Source organism: Garra rufa, chromosome 16 (assembly GCF_049309525.1).
Source record: "Garra rufa chromosome 16, GarRuf1.0, whole genome shotgun sequence".
Classification (NCBI taxonomy): domain Eukaryota; kingdom Metazoa; phylum Chordata; class Actinopteri; order Cypriniformes; family Cyprinidae; genus Garra; species Garra rufa.
Window position 1 is genome coordinate 19,262,169 of NC_133376.1, and position 20,249 is coordinate 19,282,417.

General features: G+C 35.8%; 1 protein-coding gene across 1 annotated transcript; it reads right to left on the bottom strand.

Moving 5' to 3' along the window:
• Positions 1-896: 896 nt before the first annotated feature.
• Positions 897-19,311, bottom strand: sncb (synuclein, beta). Its single transcript, XM_073820755.1, has 6 exons — positions 19,152-19,311; positions 18,259-18,389; positions 12,317-12,346; positions 9,840-9,958; positions 4,976-5,062; positions 897-1,716 (listed from the first exon to the last, which is right to left on the bottom strand). The coding sequence occupies exons 2-6, from the start codon at positions 18,377-18,379 to the stop codon at positions 1,687-1,689; spliced, it is 387 nt and encodes a 128-aa protein (XP_073676856.1). The 5' UTR covers positions 18,380-18,389; positions 19,152-19,311; the 3' UTR covers positions 897-1,686.
• Positions 19,312-20,249: the final 938 nt, after the last annotated feature.

Genomic DNA, 20,249 nt, shown 5'->3' on the forward strand with positions numbered 1-20,249 from the left:
CACTTCCTTAGTTAGTCAGTTTGGGAGACCAGCTAAAACCAACTACTTACAGTTTAAACCAGCTAAAACCAGCCTAAACTGGTATTTTAGAGGGGGTTTCAACACTACCTTAGCTGGTCAGGCTGGGAGACCAGCTAAAACCAACTACTTACAGTTTAAACTAGCTAAAACCAACCTAAACTGGTCTTTTAGAGAGGTTTTTGCCACTTCCTTAGCGGGTCAGGCTGGGAGACCAGCTAAAACTAACTACTTACAGTTTAAACCAGCTAAAACCAGCCTAAACTGGTCTTTTAGAGGGGTTTTCGCCACTTCCTTAGCTGGTCAGGCTGGGTGACCAGCTAAAACCAACTACTTACAGTTTAAACCAGCTAAAATCAGCCTAAACTGGTCTTTTAGAGGGGTTTTTACCACTTCCTTAGCTGGTCAGGCGGGGAGACCAGCTAAAACCAACTACTTACAGTTTAAACTAGCTAAAACCAACCTAAACTGGTCTTTTAGAGAGGTTTTTGCCACTTCCTTAGCGGGTCAGGCTGGGAGACCAGCTAAAACTAACTACTTACAGTTTAAACCAGCTAAAACCAGCCTAAACTGGTCTTTTAGAGGGGTTTTTGCCACTTCCTTAGCGGGTCAGGCTGGGAGACCAGCTAAAACCAACTACTTACAGTTTAAACTAGCTAAAACCAGCCTAAACTGGTCTTTTAGAGGGGCTTTGGCCACTTCCATAGCTGGCCAGGTGGGGAGACCAGCTAAAACCAACTACTTACAGTTTAAATCAGCTAAACTGGGTAGGCTGGTCTTAGTTGGTTTAAGCTGTAAGTAGTTGGTTGTTGTTGTTTTTTCTTCAGCAGGGTCATGTTTTAATAGACTAGAAAGCAAGAAAAAGAGGACTACGCATGGAGATTTTTTGTTTGTTTTCTTTATTTACAGAGGATTCACTTGTCTTGAATGACACAGAAACCTAAATATTGACATTTCCAGCATTGTAAAGCACATATTGACCTGACATCCATAAACATTTCAAGACACACTTACACTAACTGTAAAATCTCCAGTACACAAACGCATACATACACACAGATACAAATTGCCCAATTCCAACAAATAATCCACTGGAATGATATCACAAGCAACTATAAAGTTACAACGTATAAAACTCTTACTTCAAAAAACAGTAAATAAATAGCTTGCTTTAATATGAAATTAAAAATGAAAGTAAAGTCCCACAAACAGGCATTGCACACACCTATATATAATATCATATTTACCCAAAGATATTTTAACCCCCAATATGCAATTGGAAGATCCGAAACATCTATTACACATATAGAAATGCAGGTACACAAGTACAAAGAGTCACAATGGGAGGGCAGGTCTCGTTTCATTGGGAGGGAGGCAAGGAAACGAGACAGAGCGCCCTCCGGCAGTCAGCATAGAGCTACATCCAACACGTTACCGTCAGAACATGACATTTACAATAGATCATAATAAAAGTATATATCTGATAGGAAGAACATTTCTCGGCAGGATTAACTGGAATATATATTTATGTTTTCTGTATTTTTTTCTTTTTTTTTCTTTTTCTTTTCTTTTTTTTTTGCAACAGGGTTTATTGTGTTTAGATTTTGTACTTGTTATTGATATAAACTTTTTGTGCTGCTGGCTGGACTTGGACTTGGAATGTGTTGTTTATGCCTCCGGCTCATAATCTTGGTTGTCCTGTGAACAGAAACACAAATATGATTATAATTACTTAAATATGAGAAGAAAATGATCTAAAATGATTTATTTGCTGGCTAAAATTATTATTATTATTATTATTTTTGTAAAATCCACATATAACGCTGTCCAGATAATAAGCTTCACGTCATAAGTAATAAAATGTTACCACAAAATAAATAACATGATTATATGATTATATGATTCCACAATTTTTAATAGCTTAAAAGAACAATTCTATTCCTTCTTTTTTACTATAAGATCTTTTTAAACACATTTTTAGCTTAAACACACACTTTAAACATCTATTTCTAAACACAAAGTAAATTATGCTGTATTTATATCAGCAATTTATGCCAAATCAAGCTGTGTTTTCTGTTTTCTTGTTATGCTATCATGTTTTTATTGTGTTAGTTAGTTTTTCATTTATGCTGTATTTTGTGTTTTTTTTAATACTTTACATTAAAATAACCCAACCGCAGTTTGAGATTAATTGGAATGCACAATGAAAAAAAACATGATTTTTGAAAATTGTTAAAAATTAAGTTATCTGTTTTTGCAAATAAACTCTTCATAACCTGACATAAATATTTAACATAAATTCTTTTTTATAAGATTATAAACTATACTTCAAACATCTTCAAATTAAAAATGTTATCTATTGCTTTTAAAACAAAAACAAAAAAGTTTGTTTTTCCCCACAAAATGTTTTCATTATTATTTTTATTACTATTAAACATAATACACATTGGGATGCCACACATAAAGTCAATTTCATCAAAATATGATGTTTAAAGGGATATTTCAACTAAAAATGAAAATTCCAAACCTGTAAGACCTCCGTTCATCTTCGGAACACAAATGAAATAATTTAATGAAGCTACGAGAATACTTTTTGTGCTCAAAGAAAACAAAAATAACAACTTCATTCAACAATTTCTTCTTTACTGTGTCAGTCTTTGACACGTATTTATCTTATCGTTTTCTTACTACTCTCTGATTTCATCAAAAATATTTTAATTTGTGTTCTGAAGATGAACAAAGGTCTTATGGGTTTGAAACGACATGAGGGTGAGTAGCTAAATTACAGAATCATAATGCTTTTCCTATTAGATAGATTCTATTTGACGTCTATTACAGTGCCTTATTTCCCCCAGCAGGTGGCAGCTGATGCTTTCAGATCACAAGCGATTTATTTAATAAATATAATTGCACTTCTTACTGGAGATATATTAGTAAGGTCTGAAGACCTATCATCTAAAGATACCCTACATCTTAAATGTCAGTGTCATTAGCTGATGACCCTGGTTCCCTGTGTGAGAGAGCATCTACTGGAAGAGCCCATCTCCTCATCAGGGCAGGGGGAGCCTCCATCACTACCCACAATGCAACAGGTCTTTTGACGTCACCACCACTCCCATGCATGCAGATTCAGAATGGCAGTGAGGTAATGAGAGGGAAGAAGGCAAACAGAAGGAGGGGGAGGGAGAAATAGAGGAAGGGGAGGAAACAGAAAGACGCCACACAGGGAATCCCACCATATCTGTGTGCACCGATCACACGTTTGAGAAATTCAGGTGATAATAAATGTCTGGGGTTAAAATAGATACATAAGTCTGTGAAGAATTTTTAATATTAGAAACCCGGATACACACACGATTTTGTAATGTATAATGTATTGTACAGATTGCTGGGAACTGGTTATTTACACATTTTAACAAAAATTAATACATGATATACTGACTGAAATTATTTGTGACCCTGGACCACAAAACCGAAAGTAGCACGGGTATATTTGTAGCAATGCATTGTATGGGTCAAAATTTCTTTTATGCTAAAAATCATTAAGATATTAAGTAAAGATCATGTTCCATTAAGATATTTAGTAAATTTCCTACCTTAAAAATATATCAAAACTTAATTTTTGATCAGTAATATGCATTGCAAATAACTTCATTTGGACAACTTGTAAAGGTGATTTTCTCAATATTTAGATTTCTTTTGCACCCTCAGATTCCAGATTTTCGAATAGTTGTATCTCGGCCAAATATTGTCATATTATTGGCATAATCTCAATTTTAAAAATGGACCCTTATGACTGGTTTTGTGGCCCAGGGTCACATTTGACTTTAAATTCAAATTATTTTATTATGTGAGAAGACAATCTGTCAAGAACGAGGCCAAAATTGATAGCAATCTTGAACAATGTAAATCAACGTATGTCTACAAGGAAACAATATTTTCTCAGAATATTGCAACATTGTTAAAATAAAAAAGAAAGAAATTAACCTACTAAAGAAATAAAAGAGAGAGAAAAAATTGTAAATAACTCCTTGGAAGAAGTCTCTTATGCTCACTAACACTATTTGATCATGAGAAATATAATTATAATTAAAAATTATATATATATATAAATAAAATATTTTAATGTATTTTAAAATGTAATTTATATTACACTGTCACATTATAATTGGATTTAATGTCACTTTTGATCAAGTTGAAGCATCCTAAATGAATTAAAGTAATAATTTATGAAAAAATAATTTTAACTTATTAAATCTATAACAATTAATAGAATTCTCCTGGTTTATAAAAATACATTGCAGCATATAGAATTTTTTTTTTAAGGATTAGTTCACTTCCAGAATAAAAAAATGTGATACTTTACTCGCCCCATGTCATCTAAGATGTTCATGCCGTTTATTCTTCAGTCGAAAAGAAATTTAAGGGAAAACATTTCAGGATTTTTTTTCTATATAGTGGACTTTAATGAGGATCAACGGGTTTAAGGTCTAAATTGCAGTTTCAGTGCAGCTTTAAAGGACTTTACACGATCCCAGCCAAGGAATAAGGGTCTTATCTAGCAAAATGATCTGTAATTATCTTAAAAAAAAAAAAAAAAACTATATACTTTTTAAACCACAAATGCTCGCTATGCACTAGATCTGCGATGAGTGTCTATGACTTTACGCATTACGTAATCACATTGTAAAGGAAGCTGCATTAAAATCTGTTGGTCCCCGAAGAGGTCCACTATATGGTGAAAAATCCTGAAATGTTTTCCTCAAAAACCTCAATTTCTTTTCGACTGAAGAAAGAAAGACATGAACATCTTGAATGACGTGGGGGTGAGTCAATTATCAGGAAATTTTTATTCTGAAACTGAACTAATCCTTAAAAAAGGATCTGAAACTTGGACTTGTGACCATGTCTGATGTCTGTGTGTGTTTTGTGCTCCCGTGAATGCTATTTTTCTTACCTGCTGAGTGTCGTCGTATGTCTGTCCCTCAGGGTCCATGAGACCTTCTCCCATTGGCGCCTCGGTGGCTTCCTGACCAAACTCAGGCTGTGAACATGAAAGCATATCACATCTTCAAAATCCAACAACAACAAATGATTTGGTCATGACTCATGTATAGGCATTTTAAAACACTGACATGAATAACACTAGCATGACTGATTCATTTTTAAAGCACTATCATAGGCAGAGGCTAAATATAAGCACTTGTCTCACTACATCAGTACAATATATTAGTGCTGCTTCTGCTACTGTGCTTTCGTATGGATGCTACATCTTCATATGTATCTAATAAATATTTCACCAAACTCCATTTTATCTTGCCAGAGAGAGAGAGAGAGAGAGAGAGAGAGAGAGAGAGAGAGAGAGAGAAAGAGAAAGAGAAAGAGAAAGAGAAAGACTCTCATTACCTACATACAGTAGTTAGATTTTCTTTACAGTTCTGGGTCACTGGAAGGTTTATTTTTAAACTGAGCCATCAGAGTCAATTAGGTCATATTCCAGCAATATACAATCCTAATATCACAACACAGCCAGTCAAACCCTTCATGTCAATCAAGCTACATGGAAAAAGTGGCATTTGTACTAAAACATTTCAGAAGAATTGTTTTATACCTACATTTGAAAAAGATTAAAGGAGAAGTTCAATTCCAGAACAAAAATTTACAGATTATTTACTCACCCCCTTATCAAAAGAAAAAGATGAAGAAAAATCCATATAGTGGACTTCTATGGTGCCCCCGAGTTTAAACTTCTAAAATGCAGTTTAAATGCAGCTTCAAAGGGCTCTAAATGATCCCAGCCAAGGAAGAAGGGTCTTATTTAATGAAATGATTGGTTATTTTCTTACAAAAATTACAATTTATATATTTATTAACCTCAAATGCTCGTCTTGTCTAGCTCTGCATGAACACTGTGTATTCTGGGTCAATACAGTTAGGGTAGGACAAAAAACTCCCATCTTATTTTCTTCTCCAACTTCAAAATCGCCCTACATCGCTGTTTTACCTTTTTTTGTAAAGGGCGTTTGACCTTCTTTGCACGTTCTCTTTGTAAACACTGGGCCGGTACTTCTGCACCAATGTAGGAGAATTTTAAAGTTGGAGGAGAAAATGAAATGGGAGTTTTTTGACCCACCCTAACTGTATTGAACCAGAGTACACAAAGTATGCAGGCACATCACAGAGCTAGACAAGATTAGCATTTGAGGTTAAAAAGTATATAAATTGTACTTTTTTTTAGAAAATAAACAATCGTTTCGCTAGATAAGACCCTTCTTCCTTGGCTGCGATCGTTTAGTGCTCTTTGAAGCTGCATTTAAACTGCATTTTGGAAGTTCAAACTCATGGGTACCATAGAAGTCCTCTATATGGAGAACATTCCTGAAATGCATAATAACATAATTTCTTTACGACTGAAGAAAGAAAGACATGAACATCTTGGATGACAAGGGGGTGAGTATATTATCTGTAAATTTTTGTTCTGGAAGTGAACTCCTTTAATACTGAACCCTTAGAAAATCATATTTTACCATTATAGACAGCACTTGATAAGCCTTGAGCATGGTAGTTGTGTTGCTGTCTTTGCAGGCTCTTGGATTTCATCAAAAATACCTTAATTTTGTCTGTATTAGACCAGCAGTAAGACACACAAAACACAAGTGGCACTGAGAACGTTTCCTGAAAACGACCCACAATCAGACTACAGACTATGTTCTAGTCTAGTACACCAACAAACACACACAAATGGCCAGTAACACAGTTAGCACTGACCACCCACACACTTTCACATGTTTGAAAACCGCTAAACTACACACTTAAACCAGCCATCACACATTCTTCTTATGACAATACTGCACTCCAAATGATCTGGATGATGATGGCTTAACCGAAGCACTAGAGCTTTAAAATCGATGACAGTGGCATTGTGTTCTTACTCGTCGGCTCCAGCAGGCTTCATATACACACATAACTGTAAACACCACAAGCACATATGCTGCAAGCTACTTATGCTGACTTCCCCTCTTAAGTGATTTATGAGATTACTGAGTCACCACAAAGGACAAGACTCATTTTTAAGCACGGTGAAGAAAATCCATAGAGGCCACACATGTAAATCTGTCACGAATACCACTAATGCTTAAAACCCAGGGCACTCTGAAATCAACAGTTTGTTTAAACTGTAGCATAGCAGATATGCCTAAGTTTGAAGACCGGCTGACTTTTCCTACGTAGTGCATTTTTAAAGACTGTGCAAAGCAGTAAGTGACCTTGGGCAAGGTCGAGAGAGAGAAAGCAAGCGAGCGAGAAAAAGAGAGAGACAGAAAGAGAGAGAGAGAGAGAGGAGAGCAGAGGGGGCTCAGCAGGACAGAAACACAAAGTAAGACACAATATTCCCCGTGGGATAAGCAGCCCTCCATTATGTTTCATGTGTTATGAGGTGAAGGTGAGTGTGTGAGGTGTACAGCCATCTGATATGCCTCTTCAGTCCCTGAGACTTCATTATTTTTTCTAGTATCATGTATTTCTTATTGAATAACACATAAACATGTCTGATGGTCAGGTGTATGCTGATCTGCTACACTGGGAAAAGAAATGTCCAAAAAACAGTTTTCACTTAGAAATTTCAAAATGGTTTTTTTTTATTACTTACTCCAATAATCTTTGTTTTATCAGGAACTTTAAAGTAGTGCTGGGTGGTTTAACCAAAAATCTGTATTTTTTTTTTTTAGGATTCTGGTGGTTTCACGTTTTTTTTTAATAATCAATTTGCATGAAACATTTGCAGAACCACTTCATTTTAATCATTAATAATTTTAAACAAACATTATACAAGCTACATGATGTAAATCAGACTGTATAATTTTAAAATTTACAACAAAAAGCTTTGTGTTATTATGCTACATAAAACATATATGTAAAACCAGCAGAGGGACTGAATGAAAATGTAAATTCTTTCTCTGCCCGCAGGCGGCACTTATGGAACAGCAGCGATACAGTTTTTTTTTGGGGTTACTGTCATGATCGGGGCTGTGGGTTTTCCCTGTGCTGGCACTGCACTCCCCTTATTGTTCACGTCTGTCTTGTCATTAGCACTGATTTCATTCACAGCTGTTCACCATCTGGACTATTGTATAAGAACTCTCACTTCTCACTCCTGCTTCATGTCTGCATTGTCTCGAGTCCTGTTTTGTATTCTGTGTTTTCTAGATCCTTGGCTTTGATTCAGTTTTGATTTTGTTATTTAGTGTTTCAATTTGTGCCGTGTTGGCCTTTTTGTTTGTTTAGTTTGTTTTCATTTCATTAAAACCCTTTCCCTGCACCTGGACCCAGACCCTTCCTTTTATACCGTGACAGTTACTGCTGTAAACAATGCAGCAACCGTGCTTTTAAATGCTACATTAATATGTACTTTATGGAGACAAAATTAAAAGAAAATACTATCTAAACTTTTCTGAAGACAGTCAGTTCCTTTCAGAGATACATTTATATAATCTCATCACCCCCATTTCAGTATTTAGAACTTACTTCCAATATTTTGCACAAGGTGAAGTGAGTTTGCTCTGCCTGCTACAGTATTTCTCTTCTTTGAGTTCAGCAACTCTGGCTTCTGTTAATGGCTGCTTACAGTGGCTTATTTGCTAAGTTAAAGAATTGGTTGCGTTATTAATAGGTTTAAAATGATCCAAAACTTAGTCAGAAGTGTATGTTTGCAGTTAAGAGTTCACAATGCTGTTTATGCTGCTTAGCCATTTGTACCAGTATGCCGTTTTTTACATTTTCATGTGTGCAATTCAAACCGATTGATATATTGCCCAGCGCTACTTTACAGAATCTTTTTTTTTAACAGTGTAGTGTTCACTATTTTGTAGCCTATAAATAAAAAGTAAAACTGATCAGAAATTAGACAAACTATCAATGTTAATTTTTTTTTTTGTCAGGTACAGTTGAGGTCAAACGTTTACATCCCCGTTTCAGGAAATTTTAACCTATTTTGTCTTCTGGGAAACATGTAACTAACTCTGAAGGACAGCACTAAATGAAAAAAAATATGATATTTAGGCAAAATAAGAAAAAATGTACACATTTTCATTCTGTTCAAACGTTTTCACCCCCAGCTCTTAACGAATGATTTTTCCTTCTGGAACATCAGGGAGCATTTGAACCTTCTGTAATAGTTGCATATGAGTCCCTCAGTTGTCCTCAGTGTGAAAAGATGGATCTCAAAATCATACAATCAGGGTTCAAATACACAAAAATGCTGGAAAACCAAAGAATTTGTACGACCTGAAGGATTTTTCTTAAGAACAGCAGGCAGTTTAACAGTTCAGGACAAACAAGGGACTCATGAACAACTATCACTAAACAAAAACAACTGTGGATCAATCAGGTAACAACACAGTATTAAGAACCAAGTGTATGCAAACTTTTGAAAAGGGTCATTTTTGATAAATTCTACTTTTATTTTCTCTTGTGGACTAATATGTAAAGATCTTTTATGTGAAATGTTTTATTCAGGTCAGTACTAAATAAACAACATGCAGTTTTGTATGATCCCTCTTATTTTGGTAAAATAGTTAACATTATGCAGAATTCTGAAAGGGGGGTGTAAACTTTTGACCTCAGCTGTAACCTAAAATTTCAAGACAAGGTTTGAAAAGTGAAGGGTTTGAACAGGTCGAAATAGCTTCTTTCTTAATAAAAGTAGCTAAATAAAAGGTAAAAATTTATTTTTTTTACAACTGACTTGCTGAAAGAATGAACATGGAATGGTATATAATAATATGTAACAATAATAATATATATTTTTATTTAAAAGAACATACATTCATGTCACTGGGGAACTCGTCCTTCTTCACCAGGCCGGTGGCAGCAGCAATGTTTCCGGCTCCAGACATTACAGCTCCTCCCAGCTGAGAGGCCTGCTCCTTTGTCTTCTCAGCCACTGACCGGCGATGAAACACAGACACAACCCATTTTCAACAGTGACACATCACTCCATGTCAGAAATTCAATATTTATTTGGCAACACAAGAAAACAAATGGGTAAATTATCCGAGGCTGTTGTACACTGTGACAATGTCAGTGTAACTCATTAAATGCTACTGGATTTTATTTTATTGAAAGAAATCCATTTATATTTATATTACCATGACTAAATCAACTGTCTCACATTACATTACACCAACAAATGGCCATGTAGTATTAAAGACTGTCATCAATTTATTTATGATTAAACCTTGTTCATAGACTTGCTGTGAATGTAATGCAGTCTATAAAAAGCAACACTATATATATATATATATATATATATATATATATATATATATATATATATTAGGGGTGGAGCTGAACCTGAATACGATATTCGGAAAGGCACAAATAGCGTGTTTTTTTACAAATACTTATTTCGAACAAATACTTAAAAAAAATATTTGTATTTGGGAACAAGAAAAACGTTATATCAAAAAGCTGCGTTTCCTCATGAGACCGCAGTGCGTGCCCTCATGAGTAAGTGAGTGACATTCAAGAGTCGGGGAGTGGGGGGTAAAACAGGTGACTGACACAGGCTGCTCCACACAGCAACAGAGAAGACTCGACTGAGCGAAAAAAGACTTCACTGCATCACTATTTTTGTTGAATAAATTTTTGTACCTTAACTGGGTTCCGGAGGCAGTTTATAACTTTCGGGAAGCAGAGTTTGATCGGGAGATTATTCTATTAGGGGCCATTCACATGTAGGGTCTTTTGCGCGCTCAAGTTCGTTATTTCAAATGTAGACGCGTGGTATGCGCGCTCATAATGGAAGCGACGTGCTCGTGACGCGCTAGTTTTTTTCCAGACGCATCTGCGTTGGACTTCATGCGGCGCTGTGCAGACCAATCGGCGGCTGACTTGAAGTAGTGCATGGCGGTTAGAAATTTTGTCCGACTTGAACCGGCGCCGACGCCACGTGACGTTCACGTGTGGCATCAAAGTAACGCGAGAGCGTTTGGAGAACAGCCGGCTTGCTCAGCCAGCGCAGCGTTTCAGGAGCGACTGCAGCAGGCTGTGATGACGTCACAGCTTCTCATGATTGGCCACATTCACCACATGACGATGATCACGCGTGTTTCGTGCTTCAATCCATATAATTGCATAACAAATCAATTTGCATGCCATTTCGTAAATAGTTTACGATCTTTTGACTGATCTTTTTTTCCCTTAAATTCTTTATATTGGATTTGTGCATAAGTTTATCATTGTATTTTTTTCATACAGACCACTTATAGTATTCAGCTGCATTAAAGTAGGCAAACGCCACGTGATCTGCCATGTTTGAGGAAGCAACGAGATCCCCAACGTGTCCGACTTCACGGCTCCGTTTTCAGCTCCTCCTCGACTGTTTTCGGCTAATCTCGCCGATCGGTCTGCGCACCGCAGCATGAGCTCGAACACACCTAAAAACATCTCAACTTTCCAGAATTCTGCGAGCGCACCGCGGGTCATGTGACAAGAACCAACGAATCAGCTTCAGCCATAGAGATGGCTGTGGCTCTGGGCGCGCCTAGTGTTTTCCACGTGTTTTTAGACGCGGCATGTGAACGGCGCCTTATATGGTACGTTTAAGTTACTCTGTCTTTTGCAGACAGCAAGATGTAGGCTATAGGATAGTTAACCTTAGCATAGATTCCAATCACTCATTATGTATATGCCTATTTTGAATTTTACTCGAATACAAATACAAATACAAATACTTTCCCCCCCTCAACAAATACAAATACAGATACAAATACCGGCTGCTTTGCACACCCCTAAATATATATATATATATATATATATATATATATATATATATATATATATATTCTGTTTCCATTTTAAATTTAGTTAGAGTTTGACATTTTTATTAGTTTTGTTTTTTGTTATTTTAAGACTTAGAGTTAAACTAAAATAAAACTACAAATGATGCCTTTGCAACTAGCTGAACTAAAAAATAATTTAAAGATTTTGTTTCATTTTATATCAGTTAACGTTTATTTTATTTCAAGCAACAAACAGTTAATAGTTATAGTTTTAGTTAAATATAATAACTCTGGCTTAAGCAGGAGGCCAACAGTTAATCATACTGAGCAACACTGTGACTTTTCTAGTTTTCCATCTGTCCTAGACAAATAACCTTCTGAAATATCACCTAGGCACAGAACTATTTGTCTCGGTTCCACTTACTGGCTGTAAGCCATGCCCTTTGAACACATTAAATGAGACTTATTCATTATTTACAAGACTAAAGACTAAAGAACAATTTGCAGAATCACCTTACCTGTTGCAACGCCGTCTTTGGTCTTGTTGCCTGCAAGAACACAAAAGAACATTGTAAAATCATTTACACAGTCCATAACAATACAAAAACACACATTAAATTAGCCCTCTGAAGGAACTGCGATAAGGCTGAGAGCAGGTACATGATACGAACAGGTAATAAGTAGAAAGACAATGTGAAATACAAGCTGGAACTCCCAGAGTAGCTTCATTTAAAGGTTCACTGAAAAATCATTAGAGCTAATAGAACCTGTATCTCAGACCTGTCACCTTAACCGCCCTGCTTGAGTGAACTACAACTCAGAAACACTTACTAGGAAGGGAGTTGCCATATGCTGTAATGGCAAATAGCACTCTGTGTCTCAGCCTGAGTATGATTCTTACAAGAGAAATTACTCTTGAGTAAAAGGATGCTTTAACTAGAGTCATTCACCCATGACTCATTAGAGCCAATGTGTTTCATCTACAGCACTTGAGTCATTATAACAAATTTGCTTCTTAAAAAGAGGAAAGACTTGTTCATGAATGCACAGTGTAACAGAAGTATCATTTTAGATAAAAAGGGAAGATTAAGTGCTTTATCAGGACTAATCTATCACTAAAGGAAATGTCTCATTTTACTATAATTTTTTCTGAAGTGTGGTTGAGCTTCTAGAAGGTCCCCCCACCCCCCCCACCCCCATTGTGTTGCTATTATCGTGTTTTTTCTATTTTAAGTTTATCACATATTTTGGAATGGGTTTGGAATGCACATTATCTATAATACAGTTGAAGTCAAAAGTTTACACACACCTTGCAGAATCTGCAAAATGTTAATTATTTTACCAAAATAAGAGGGATCATACAAAATGCATGTTCATTTTTATTTAGTACTGATCTAAATAAGATATTTCACATGAAAGATGTTTACATATAGTTCACAAGAGAAAATAATAGTAGAATTGATAAAAATGACCCTGATCAAAAGTGTACATACACTTGATTCTTGTCCTGAACAGTTAAACTGCCCGCTGTTCTTTAGAAGTCCTTCAGCTCCCAGATATTTGGTTTTTAAGCTTTTTTGTGTATTTGAACCATTTCCAACAATGATTATGTGATTTTGAGATTTATCTTTTCACACTAAGGACAACTTAGGGACTCGTATGCAGCTACTATAGAAGGTTCAAATGCTCACTAATGCTGAAGAATAAAAAACAACACATTAAAGGAGAAGTTCTCTTCCAAAACAAAATATTACAGATAATTTACTCACCCCCTTGTCATCCTAGATGTTCATGTCTTTCAATAATGTTTTAGAGAAAACATTTTAGGATTTCTCTACATATAGTGGACTTCAAGGTTGCTCATGAGTTGAAGTTCCAAAATGCACTTTAAATGCAGCTTTAAGAGCCCCCAAACGATCCCAGTCGAAGAAGAAGGTTCTTATCTAGCGAAACGATGTTTTCTAAAACATTTACAATTCATATACTTTTTAATCTCAAATGCTCATCTTGTCTAGCTCTGTGTGAACTGCATTCAAGGTCAACACAGTTAGGGTATGTCGAAAAACTCCCATCTTATTCTCTCTTCCAACTTCAAAATCATCCTAGTGTTTACAAAGTAAACGCATAAGCAGGGTCAAACACCCTTTACAATAAAAGGTAAAACAGCAATGTAGGACAATTTTGAAGTTAGAGGAGAAAATGAGATTGTAGTTTTTCGACATACCCTAACTGCCTTGAACCGGAATACACAGAGTACACACAGAGCTAGACAAGACGAGCATTGGAGGTTTAAAAAGAATATATAAATTGTACATTTTTTAGAAATTAACCCATTGTTTCGCTAGATAAGACCTTGTCTTTGGAGCCCTTTGAAGCTGCATTTAAACTGCATTTTGGAAGTTCAAACTTATGGGCACTACAGAAGTCCACTATATGGAGAACATTACCAAAATGTTTTCTCTCAAAAAACATAATATCTTTACGACTAAAGAAAGAAAAGACACAAGCGTCTTGGATGTAAAGACTTTAAATTCTGTAAAATTTTGTTAAGTGAACTTCTCCTTTAAGAGATGGGGGTGAAAACTTTTGAATTAAATCAAGATGTGTACAGTTTTTTTATGTTGCCTAAATATATATATATTTTTCATTTAGTACTGCCCTTCAGAAGCTACAGAAGATACTTATATGTTTCTCAGAAGCAGGGGCGCCGCTAAGGGGGGGAGGAAGTTAGGACAATTCTAAGGGCCCACGCCATTTAGGGGCCCCCAGAGATCTGCTTTTGTGTGGTAGGGGGGGCCCAACCTCATATTTTGTCATAGGGCCCAAAATTGCAAGCGGCGCCCCTGCCCAGAAGACAAAATAAGTTAAATTTACCCTGATCTACAAATTCACAAACTTTTCATCCCCCTGCTCGTTTTTTAGTTTTGCATCGCTTTTTCCTTCTTTAGCATCAGTCAGTGTTTGAACCTTCTGTAATAGTTGCATTCCTTCAGAGCGATGTCCTTCATAGATTCCTTCAGTTGTCCTCAGTGTGAAAAGATGGACCTCAAAATCATATAGTCATTGTTGGAAAGGATTCAAATACACAAAAATCTGCACATGTTAATTACGTTTTAGACAAGTAAAAGCACTTCTTTTCCCAGCAAACCACACTATCATGTATGAAGCACAAACAGTGTGGGAGCGTAACAAACAATAACCACTAAATATACAGCAGGGAATATACAGCTCGATATTAGGACGAGAAACCACTCAGGAAATAAATGTGAAACGGAGAGGAAATTAGAGATGCGTAATAGCAATGGGACAAAACAAGCCAGTGTGACATTAGCGCCAGCCACTTCCTCTTCAGTCTATCCTCAGATGGTTTGGTGGCGCATGTGCGTGAGGGAGTGTGAGATTGTGCAGCTGCTGTCCAAGGTGGAACAAGAACCTATCAGATACCCGTCACCCCTCCTCCATGCGCTAACACACACTCCCGTAAGGCTGTTCAAGCATGCCGTCCCAGGTCACCACGGTTGTCCGGTGTAAGTGCAACCCTGTGTTCACCGCAAACGTACAAGATGAACTGCTATGTGCTCGCAAAGCAACCGCAGATGGGCTTGAGATATCTGGGCTAACCATCTCTCTCTGGGACGCTGGTGGCACAGATGTGAAGGCATTCTATTATTCATTCATCCCAGCATCAAAACAGTGGAGTATGAATGAGTGTTTTCGCTGGGCACTTAAACACAAATGTCCTCTCCGTCTCCAATTACAGCAGGTCAACAGAGAAGATCACCGTCTCGTCTTTCTGATCATAGCACACGGAAACAAAGATGAGCAAGCTACAATTTTTTCAGACATGCATTGAGAGTTACATTTCCTTTCTTTCAGCTGCTATACGATGAAAGGATTTGGACTGTCACTCTTGTCTGTTTTTATACTGAGAGCTTTTTGTCACAGCCGTTGTGCGTATAGAGGTCTATGAGCTCATGGAATTGTGTGACATGTGGCCTGTACGGCTTTTTTCCAACCCGATAGGAGATCACAGAGATGCTGGATCGGCTCCAAAAGTCAACCACCTCACGCGGTGTTATTTCACTCTCAAATTAGCGTGTACATTAAGAATCACCTTATAAGATCGGGTTACATCAAATGGATTTTCTCTGTAGAGTTTATGCTATGCTGGAATCAATATCAGTCCAGCATCATGAGCGCTTTTAATTTTCCAGATGTAAAATCCATTGATGATTAAAGAGGCCATTTCAGGAGGCTGTGTGCTAGAGAGTGATGACAGCCACTGAAATGAGTATGCAAACAGGACTGTCACATTTGTTGTTTGAGTGAAATATATCGCAGTAAGCCAACTATGATCACATTTACATACATAAGCTGATGTATGAGTGATGTATTGCGCACAACAAACCTTGTGGACTGGAAAACTGTACAAAGGAGGGGTTTGCAATCTTTTGACAATTTTTTGTCCTTCGGACCCTTCCCAGCAGGCACACAACGTCATAAGACATTGATATTTGGTTAAAGTTTGGGTTGCGATGTTGGGTGACCAGAATTCAGTGTCAGTTCATCTTTTAATGTCACCATTAATTTGATGTCCAATACTGACGTTGTGTAATCAAAATCCAACATTATGTCAACGTTGTTAAAAATAAAATAGCAGCTATATTTTTTAATGCATGAAGACCCATTTAAATTGTTTTAGAAAGGTAAGTGTTATGTCTAAAGAAAATTTGTTTAAATAAAACTAAATAATTAACTTTTATATTCCAATCTACTAACCCAAAGAAAATTATTAAAATTTCTGAAGATTCTTAACATTTTGATTAAACTCCAAATTTTTTTGTGGCATAGTTTCCACAAATAATCTATAAAAAATAATTATAAAATATAAAACATATAAAAATAAATAAAGACTCTAAATATTTCAACTTAATTCCACATTCATTTGTAGCACCCTTTCAACAAATAATATATAAAAAAAATTCTAAAATATAAAATAAATTTTAGAAATTATTCAAACATTTTAAGATTCTAAATATTTCAGTTTAAGTTCCACATTTATTTGTAGCACCCTTTCAACAAATAATATCTAAAAACAATTATAAAATATAAAAAAGGAAATTAATAAAATATTTTAAGATTCTAAATATTTCAATTAAATTTCCACTTTTATTTATAGAATGCTTTCCACAAATAATATAGAAAAAGAATGATAAAATATAAAACATATAAAAAGAAATTACTAAATTACTTGAAGATTTTAAATATCAATAATATAAATAAATATAAATTTCGATTAAGCACATTTCCACATTTATTTCTAGCACCCTTTCCACAAATAATATATACAAATCTAAAAATATCTAAAATATAAAATATATATAAAAATATTAAAATATATTAAGATTCTAAATTAAATTTCACATTTGTCTGTAGCATGGTTTCCACAAATAAAATAAAAATTATTATAAAAGATAAAACATTGAAAGAAATTATTAAAATATTTGAAAATATTTTATCTGTAGCATGCTATCCACACAAACTATGTAAAAAAAACTTATTATAAATTATAAAGCATATAAAAACATTATTGAAATATTTGAAGATTCTAAATATTTCAATTAAATTCCACATTTATTTGTAACACACTTTCCAGAAATTATATAAAAGAGAAAAAGAAATGATTAAAATACCTGAAGATTCTAAATGTCAATTAAATTCCACATTTAATTGTAGCATGCTTTCAACAAATAATATATAAAAATATTCTAGAATATAAAACACATAAAAAGAAGTATTTGAAATATTTGAAGATTCTAATTATTTCAATTAAATTTCACATTTATTGGTAGCATGGTTTCAACAAATAATCCATAAAAAAATTATGAAATATGAAACATATACAAATAAATTATTGAAATACTTAAAGATTGTAAATATTTAAAAAATAAAATCCACATTTATTTTCAGCATGCTTTCCACAAATAATATAAAAATAATTATAAAACACAAAACATATAAGAAGCAATTATTAAAATATTTAAAGACTTAATACAAGGCCAAAACTGCATTTATAATAATCATCATTCTAAAAATTGCTGTTTAAAATAATTCTTAAGGTCCTCAGCAACCTTAAAGATGTGAACATACCGAAAAATGCCACGAAGTACACCAGAAATGTGGCTCTATATGGCTCTTTAAGAATAAAATAAATAAATCAATAGGACGTGATAGACGTAAGAGGCCTGGAAAACCCCACCCAATATCCCAGCCAATCACAAAATTACACAATAGTGCCTGAACCTATAGTGATGCTCTGAGAAGCGGCAGTAAAACAGATAGCAACCCCCTCCTGGCCCTCAGGCTCTGGGCTTCATGGTCCCTCCCACTCCCACTGAGCTCACGCTTAAATCGTGATATGCATGTATTAAAAAAGAGCATTATATGCTCCATATCTTACCCACAAACATCACGCCTTCCTTGGTCTTCTCTGCAGCCACCGCAACACCTTCCTTGGTCTTCTCTGCGGCCACTGCCATACCTTCTTTAGCTTTAGAAAGCCCCTTCATGAAAACATCCATCTTGGCCCCTCTGCATCCAAAAGAGAGCAGCGCACAATGAAAAACAGGGTTTGTGTTGTAGTGTATGTGACAAATGTGGGTTAATTTGGAACTGAGAACAAGTGTGTGTGTGCTAATAGCAGGCTGTCAGTCGTACAATAAGGAGTCTAATTTCCCTGAAGATAAAACGCCCATACGAACACACACAATGAGATGAGAACATTCACACCATCAGCTGACGATATTTTTCAGCTTTAACAGCAGGAGGTGTCCTCAAGATGTTCACAAACTCATTAATTATTACTCAAACGGTTTATTTCATAAATGGGCTTCTGAAAGACATTTTAAAGCTTGTGTAAATTAAAAATGCCACATGTGTTTTTTTCTTTATACAGTCGACTTCAAACATTTTATAGAACGAATGAACTGCTATAATAAAGAACAATCTGTGACATTACTACTTGTTTCATTTTAAACGCAAACATACAATCAATCTATCACTTCTCCTTTACAATATGGTGTCACCTCTTCAATGTCCTCACATTGAAGAAGTGCTGGACACGACACGGAGAAATTAAAACAACTGCGTGTTTTATCATCAAGCTGCGAACAAAATTTAACAAGTAATGTTTTAATTTGCTCACAAGCACGCCAATGTTCGTTTCCATCGATGTGCACGAGCTTTTTGTGTCCTTACGAGCACAGCGATAGTATTTTCACACGATCTCGGTTCATGGTAATATAAACAACTGCGTTTTTGCCTCATAGACGTGTAATGAAAATTAAAACGTACCTTTTAAAGCACCTTCTTTGTCCTTATGTTTCAAATGCGTGGTGGATTGAAATATCGTGGAAGGAAATTTTACACTACGATCTTGAGGTGGGCCTTCCTCTGGATGCGCTCAGCCAATGAGGGCGAGAGGATGAGACGATCGACGTAGCTCATGGTATTGATCATGGGGGTGTCAAACCCCGGCTGTAATAGCCTGTGACACACTGAGACTAATGCTGCATCCTTAGCCAATAAAAAAGGTGACTGAGATCGTCAGGAGATGAGGCACATGCATTTATACTGTACTGTCAGATATTATATGATCATTTGCGCTTGGTTTTTCCTTCACATAGTGTTTTTTATATGACACTGAACCAAGCATCTATTTATCTATCAATGAAGCTAATGTTGAGAAACCACAAACATATGTCTTGCCATGACCAAACACAAGTAGAGGGATGAAGTCTATCCAGATGTTTTTGAGATCGCGTACCGTCGAACTGAATGTTAAAAGCTGAATATCTAACCGTGAATCGTATAGTAAATTCACGTCAAAAAGGAAGAGTGAACAATAGGCTTTCTCATGCATATCTTGTTGGGATTTACTGCAGGCGATGAGTGTCGTGTCCACTGTCCATCTGTCTGAAGTGGGCGCATCGTGACATCTGCCTCTGAAAGGCAATCGAATGACCAATTGATTTTGTTTAGTCGTGTTTGAAGTCTTGTAAAGATCAGTCCCAGCTGGCGATTTGAAACTTTCCATTATCAATAATTCCGATCTGTCTGGGATACATATTTTCGTGTAGGCCTACATATGCTTTGATTAGGTACAATGAGATTTCACTCGTTAAAACACATTATGGGGATCGTTGGTTTCTTGTAGCGCTGTAGCTCTCACACCTATGACATCAGCTGTTGAACACAACTTCTGTTTCTATGCTTCTTGTGCCATCTGCTGGTTTAATGCTAGTATATCATTCGTACGACAATCCGATAATTGTTATGATCGAGTGAGGATCAGCAGAAGCTGCAGACTAGAAGTCAGACTTTCAGAACCTCGGACAGCGACCTGAGAAATACATTAGTTAAACACTGGGCAGCAAAATTTTAACGATATTC